At 52.2% G+C, this 7,834-nt stretch overlaps 1 protein-coding gene across 1 annotated transcript; it reads right to left on the minus strand.

The window, feature by feature from the left end:
* Positions 1–410: 410 nt before the first annotated feature.
* LOC128906936 (histone H3.3A) lies at positions 411–7,290 on the minus strand. Its single transcript, XM_054195086.1, has 4 exons — positions 7,141–7,290; positions 5,516–5,670; positions 3,771–3,924; positions 411–1,050 (listed from the first exon to the last, which is right to left on the minus strand). The coding sequence occupies exons 2-4, from the start codon at positions 5,641–5,643 to the stop codon at positions 922–924; spliced, it is 411 nt and encodes a 136-aa protein (XP_054051061.1). The 5' UTR covers positions 5,644–5,670; positions 7,141–7,290; the 3' UTR covers positions 411–921.
* Between the last annotated feature and the right edge of the window lie 544 nt (positions 7,291–7,834).

The following is a 7,834-nucleotide window of genomic DNA, read 5'->3' on the forward strand; positions in this document are numbered from 1 at the left end:
CAACCCCCAAACCACCACACCCCACCACTTATACCTTACCAACGAACCATGAAAATCAGAAATGCTTCCAAATTCAGAATTAAGTTGAGTAAGAAAAGAATATAAACAGCAACAAAACTGTTTTTTCTTATCAGTGTAGCTTCCTTAGAGAGCTCAGTCCAGCTCCAGACTCTACCCAGTAATATACTCACCAAACTTGCTTTCATGTGGAGCGGACAGAAGTTTTACACTCTTAAAAAAACCCCTCACGTATACACTACTTTAGCCAAGGTAGTATCCCCAGTGTTTCCTAGATGTACTCTAAGTATTTAGGCCACATACTGAAGAGAAAAAGGGAAAGGAAGGCTGATTATTTTTTAATCAAATATAACCCCTGTGTAATATTTAAAAATCAAGACTAAAAGCAGGCATCATTTAATGTATTTTAATAGCAAACTTACAGGAACAGCACAGAAGACAGACAACATTAAAAACATGTACTTGCATGTAGGACAACTCAGTTAGAAAAGTATAGTGAATGGATGGAATCTACTGTATGATAAAAATGCTACAAACACCATTTAGTTGCCATTGATAAGAAATTTACTTGTTTAAAAAAATCCAAATGCTGGCATTGTCCAGAAAAATTTGACAGGTTTATTTATAATTTTTTTTTTTATAAAGTTGAATTGTTGAAACTTGTTCACCGAAACATTTTTTGACCGCATTGATGTTTTATGCCCCCTCATTTATATTAAAAATCCACACACAAATGAAAATGGGAAAAAACTTGCCAATACCCAATTCTGTCCCCTATTTTTCCATTTGCAACCATATACTTAGGTACCTTTTAACCCCATGGAAAAAATATCTAACGTTCATTACTACCAATAACAGGAAGAAGATTTTGCTTCGAGAATGACAAACCCATCATAGTGAAGTTTAGGCACGCTCTCCACGTATGCGGCGTGCTAGCTGGATATCTTTTGGCATGATTGTGACACGTTTGGCATGGATAGCACACAGGTTGGTATCTTCAAACAGGCCAACCAAGTAGGCTTCACTTGCCTCCTAGTGTAGAAGAAAAGAGTTAAAAAACATTTTCACTCTCTGAGCACTAGGAAAAAATAATAAAGTCAATGTACAATGTAGCATGGTGTTAAGTTTAGGCTTCTATCTTTATTACTCAGGAACATCAGAAGTTTTAGATTCTCAAAAAAAAATAAAAGCATCCTTTTTCTTACAAACCACCAAATAATATTCTATGTCAAAGTTGCGTACTACTGCCATTTGGTGAAAACATCCTCCAAAACACAACCGAACAAACATTCTGACAGGACCCTCACAAGATAAAGGGTTATCTTATCAGAAGGTTAGTTTGTTTAGAAACTTCTCTTTTTAAAGGCTGGATTACACTATTTGAGTGACTTGTTTGCTGCCTCTTCCACAGTAAGAGCTATTGAGCAGCAGGTGAAATCAGCAGAGGCTAGGGAAAAGAGCAGCAGGTATTCCTTCACAACACAGTTTGGACACACAGCTCCTTGCCATACGATACCGAAGAGGTGGCTTGATTCAAAAGGCAAAAATTAACAGAAAAAAAAGTGTGCTGAGAATTATTAGATATAAGACAATACCACCTTTGACTCAGGAACTCCTTGAATCACCGAAAATGTGGCAGCAGTCTGAGAATTACCATCAGACACTTGTCCTATTCCTGTGCTTTCTTCCTGCCTAAGCACCCCCTGTCTATTTGGGGCACACACCACAGCCCCACCACCATCACAGACGGTTCTCACTTCCCACCTGTGAGAATCACAGGGCCAGCACTTGGGAGGGCAAAGGACAAGCCCTATCCTGGGAAAACCACAACCCCGACCACAGCGTCGTCTCTGCTACTGAACCCTGCAGACAGGATTCTGGGTTAGACAGATGCTCCACTGCACCTAATTGTGCTCCTGGCTCTCGTTAAGTTAGCTGCTATTAAGCCCAGCACAGGAATGGTAAGCGTTTACACATTTTTGTGTTGATACAGAATTCCAACGCCTAACGATCTCCTAGGAAGCATCTCAGCATGCCAACATCAGACCAGCATGTGGACCAGGACACAACACAGTGGGGGTGAGAAGGCAGGAATGATGGGCCTCGCTTACAGAAAGGAGGTTGAGGTCCACCTTTATAATACATGCAAAAACAGCTTCTGTGAACCATTTCGTTACCAGGAACTGCAAAATCAACCTACTAAGTTCAAAGTTCCTGTTTAAAAACACAGAACATTTAATACAAAGAAAGAAAAACACTAATACTGCAGACCTCATCTGCTTTAATAATTTTTCATATCCATTTCATATCCAGTAGGATATGGCTGCTATAAATTCCCCAACACAATTTTGCTAAATCACTACATGAAAAGTTAAGACACTTCACCAAATAAGCCGTGCTGGCATGAAACAACATGGTACTGAAGGGGTTAAAAGGGTTGGGGGGTTTTTGCAAATACGTGAGCAGGAAGCACTAGGAATAGCACATGAACAAGTTCTATACCAACAACTCCTTAATGCAAAACCAGCCTTCTGAAAAAACGTATTAACTGCTGACTAAATTTTAACAAGCAGTTCCTGACAACAAGACACATAGGTAAACCTTAGGATTTAAGAACTACCACATTCACTCACAGCAGCGAAGACAGAACAACCACCAAAGGCAAAAAGCAGCCACTTTCCAAATGCACGCAGCCACCTTTCGAAGCTGAGCATGCGCTCAAGTTTATAGTGTCTCACGGCACATATTTTGTGCCTTATCAAGGGGAAGTCATTAGAAAAAGACAATTTTGCCTGACTATCAGATATTCTACAGTTGCAGATAGGCTCTGAAACAATCTTTCAACAGCTAAAAGAACAGTAAAGTCCTATCTTTAATCAGGAGCGTTATTTCCATCACGAGAGGGAAACGTTCCTGTGATACCAACGCAGTCTTGGAGGGGACCTAACTTAGATGCAAGAATTTGGGCCAGAAAGAGTGATCAGTATTTCGCCCTCACCACACTTTAAATAAGTTATTTATCTAATATATTTTAAAAATTATGTGTTTAGCATCAACTACATCATACAGAAGCGCTTATTTCCCCTAACTGCGTTTAGATGTGGCTTATCGAGCTGTTTTTCTTTAAAGGGCATTTGAGGACACCAAGACCGCCATTTGCACACACCAGAACGAGCTTCACACAGCAACGCTCTCCCTCTCGGGCTGCACGGCTTTCAAAGGCAAAGCCTCCAACAAAGCTCGAGGACCGAGGAAACAGATTTACATTAAGTATTTTAATACGATACACTGTTCCATCAAGTGCAGCTACTTGAGGGGTGGAGGCTATTTAAAAAAAAAAAAAAAAAGAACAGGAAAACCCCAAAATCAAGCCAAAAAAAGCCACACACACCCCCCAAACCCACATTTATAGCCTTTGTAAGGAGCTGCAGACATGTCACTGCGTTATTTTAGCCTGTGGTACCTGCAGGGCACCACCAGGTCCACCCCAAGCAAGGGAAGGCTGAGGGGAGCAATCCCCCCATCTCAGCCCCCCCCACCCCCACCCCGGAAGGGGCCACGCCCCCCGCGGCAGCCCACCAATCAGGCGGAGCTGGGGCTTACCCTAGAAACAGGCTGGCCAATGGCGGGGAAGGCGGAGCCATCCCTTACCTTCAGCCCCTAGGTTTTTTTTTGGGGGGGCGGGGGGGGCACTGACAGCATTGACCCCAACCTTCCCCCAGGAACCCCCCCACCACTCCGGTAAGGCTCACCTGCAAAGCACCGATGGCAGCGCTCTGGAAGCGCAGATCTGTTTTGAAGTCCTGAGCAATTTCACGCACCAGGCGCTGGAAAGGAAGTTTGCGGATCAAAAGTTCGGTCGACTTTTGATAGCGCCTGATTTCACGGAGAGCCACGGTACCCGGCCTTTTAGAATTAAATAATAATTAAAAAAAAAAAAAGAGATAATTAGTATTCAAGACATAGTCTACATCACCTTAAATATCCAGGTTCAGCGTCCCTAGGATGCCCCTTCCCTGGAGGTGTTCCAGGCCAGGCTGGATGGGGCTTTGAGCAGCCTGGTCTGGTGGGAGGTGTCCCTGCCCATGGCAGGGGGGGTTGGAACTAGATGGTCTTTAAGGTTCCTTCCAACCCAAACCATCCTATGATCATCTAAACTAAACTAAGCACCACAACATGCTGTTTCCACCAGAAGAGTCCCACCATTTACACGGTTTACAAAAACCCCATTTCCCTGGCAAAGGGTCACTGTTTTCTCACCATGGATCTGTGCAAACTCCCAACAGGGATCCCTCAAGCAGCGACACGAGAGCCTGGAGGCCCTGACTTCACGTTAGACTGACGCCAACACGTCCTGGTGACAAGCCGCAGTACTGCCACAAGTTGGCTGGTTCAGCTGTACCATAGGTACCCTCCCAGCAATTAGCCTGAAGAGCTAACTCTATTTTAAGGGGAATCTGGCTCTTCCCTACTGACATACAGCACTGAAAATTCACGCAACTAACAGAATTTGTATTCTGCATTATATTATCAGCACGAACAACCTAGCAAATTTCCTTGTGTTAGTTTCAGTGTCAGAACTACCGCCTGCTTTTGCAGACACAAAGTCCATCCATGAAATTGATACGCCCTTTATTTCTGTGGAAACTTTGCATTTCCCTACTCCGGCTTCATTACCTCTCTCCCGGACTATTAATTCTGCCTCACGCCTACAACAACAGACTTCTAGACTAAGTTCGCTATTTCAAACCCGCTTCTCCTCCCCAATCCACTCTCCCCCACACACACACGGAATACGTACTCCCAGCCCAAGAGCATCCTCCGAGCTGAAGCACGGCTGTTACCGTCCCACACCCAACAAGGACTGGAAAACTCCCATTATTAGAGGGTTGCCCCCAAAGACCTGCCGCCCATCCCAGCCTACACCCTCCCCGCGGCACAGCCGCCGGTTTTGGGGACAAACGAGCGCATCGGCGGGCGCCTCGCGCCCTCTCGCGGCCAATCGCCGTCCCTGCACCGCCACCGGGGCCCCAGCGGCGCCGGGGGACGGATCGAACCCCACGAAGAAATTAAGATACGCCGCTAACAATCAACTTCGCGGCGGCACGACCCTCCTGCTGCATTTAAATAACCACAAGTAAAAAAATTTTTAAAAAAAAAAAATTTAAGAAATCGCTCACCGCGTAAGGGGGTGTTGATTTTTTAGGCGCCGGTACCGAAACTCCCGTGGGAAGGGGCAAATGGTAAACACCGTGTCGGTGCCCGCGCTGGGAATTTAGTGGTTTTTTGGTGGTTTTTAATTTTTTTTTATTTATTTTTCTTGCGGCAGGCGGGGACCCGCGCCCCGCCGCGGCGGAGCGGTGCCGGCGGGAAGAATTCCCCCCCACACACACCTCCTTCCCCCTCCCCCCTCGACCCGGCGGGGGGAGGTTGGGGGGAGGGGGGGGGGGTTGCCCCCGGTACCGGCCGGTCGCCGCCGGTGCGCGGCGCTGCGTACCTGTAACGGTGCGGCTTCTTCACCCCGCCAGTAGAGGGCGCGCTCTTGCGGGCGGCTTTGGTGGCGAGCTGTTTGCGGGGCGCCTTGCCACCGGTGGACTTGCGGGCCGTCTGCTTGGTGCGGGCCATGCCTCTGCCGGCGTCGCTGCCTTACACCTGGCGGGGGGGGGGGGGGGGCGGGGGGAGAAGAGGGGAAAGGAGAGGAGGGGGAAAGAGGGGCCGGACGCCCCCCCCACTTTCAGCCGCACGCCCCCGCCCGGCACTCACCCCCCCAACAGCGAGCGGGTGCCCCCCACCCGCCTTGCCCGCCCGCCCCGCGCCCCTGCTCGCCCAACCGGCGGGGACAGCCGTTAAGCCGCTCGGCCGCCCAACCGCCGAAGGAGGAAAAATAAATAAATAAAAATTTAAACGTCTGCCGATCGCGGAATATTAAAATACATGGCTCTATTATTTTTTTTTTTGTCCACGCATTCAATATCTCGGCTGGAGCCCCGCAAGCCGCCCGCCGGTAAGAGCGGAGCGGCGGCTGCCGCCTTCCCCAACCCCCCCCCCCCGACTCCCGCCGGCCGCCCGTCACCTGCCGAGCGTTCGCAAACGCCACCCGGCCAACATCGAGGAGGTGGGGGGGGGGGAACCGGCAGCCGACCCGCCGCTTCCCACCCGCCGAAAACCTCCTGCGAAACGGCGGAGCCGGGTGCGAGGGGAGCCGCAGCCCCCGGCGGGCAGCCCGGCCCTCCCGCGCTCCCCGACCCGCCGGCAGCCGCCGCCAAACCGGCGTTTATCATGCAAAAAAAATAAAAAAAGAAAGGGATCCTAAAGTGCGAGAAAGCAACAAACTTTTTTTTTGGGGGGAGGGAGGGTGGGTGGTTTTTTTTGGGTGCCGTCTCTCCAAGTGCTTCCCCGAAGCCGCCTCGCTCCCAAGCGCCTCTCACAGGCAAACTCATCTCCCAGACCCAGAACAAAATGGAAACAATCACGAAATGCAGCCCTAGTCCTTTTTCGCGAAGGAGGAAAAAAAATAAATCGCAAAAAATAACGCCCCAAAAAATCGCGAGGAACTCCAAACCATGTGGGTGCAGATGAAGGGGGAGGCAGCGGAAAAGTTTGCACTCGAAAACCAAAAAATTGCGTTGGGTTTGGGTCGTTCCTTCGGCGGATTTCTTTCCCTTTTTATTGTTTTTTATGCAATAGGAAAAAAAAAAATATGGTCGGTGACCAGAGAAAAGAGACAAGATGGTGAAGCTGAGCAACAACTGTGGGGAGCAGGGGAAGGAAGGCAGGAGAGTTACCCTGGGCTGCCGAGCGGCTCCTCTTTGCGGCCACTTCCCAGCCCCGATCCGGGGGGATGCCGGGCTGAGGAGGCAGCTCGGGGGCTGGGGAGGAATCTGGGGGGGTTCTGGAGCGGGGTCGAGGGGAGCAGAGGGGGGCAAAGACGGCGGGAAGCGGGGCCGGGGGGTGCCGGCGGAGGGAACCGCTCCGGCAAGGCAGCTCGGGGAAAGGGGAACGGGGCGGGGAGGGGGGCCGCCGCCTCCCCGGCCCCCCAAAAGTTTGTGGGGAGGGTCGAGAGAGGGGGGTGACGGGGTGCGGGGGTTGGGGGGGGGCGGCGGGCGCGGCGCCCAGACTTACCCCGTCCGCTGTGGCGAGCGCGGCTGCCGTGCGGGAGAGGGAAGGAAGGAGGAGGAGGAGGGAGGGCGGGCGGAGCGGGCGGGAGCGAGGAGGAGCCCGAGCTGCGGCTGCTGCTGGCGGTGGCGGCGGCCGGGAGCACAATTGAAAGATGGCTGACGGGGGGAGGGCCGGCCCCGCGCTCGGCCCCGCCCGCGACCGCCCCGCCCCGCCCCCTCCCCGCCCGCCGGCCAATGGAGCACAATGGAGGGAAGGCGCGGCCACGCCCCCTCCCCAGGCCACGCCCCCTCCCTCGGCGCCGTGTGTACAAACACAAAAGACACGCCGCGCGCGCGAGGGGGGATTCCCTTCCTCCCCCCCGCAACTCCCGGCGGGACGGGGGCGCGCGAGGCCACGGCGGGACCGACGGACGCTCGACGAGGAGCGGAGCGGGCGGCCCGCACCCCCCCTGACACCCACAGACACCCCCGCCCGACACCGGCACCGCCCGCTCTCCCGGCCCCGGCACGCAGGCCGCCGGTCGTCCACCCCCCCCACCAGCCGTACCCGTACCCGTACGGCGGGGAACCCGGGAAAAGAGCCCCGGAGGAGCGGGGGCACGGGGCTGCCGGCAGCCGCAGCGCGGCGGAGAGAGGCAGGCCTAGCGCTTGACCCCACCGAAGTATGAGGCACCTCGGCATCACCCCCCCCCAGAGCG

The sequence above is a fragment of the Rissa tridactyla genome, chromosome 3 (assembly GCF_028500815.1).
Source record: "Rissa tridactyla isolate bRisTri1 chromosome 3, bRisTri1.patW.cur.20221130, whole genome shotgun sequence".
Lineage (NCBI taxonomy): Eukaryota > Metazoa > Chordata > Aves > Charadriiformes > Laridae > Rissa > Rissa tridactyla.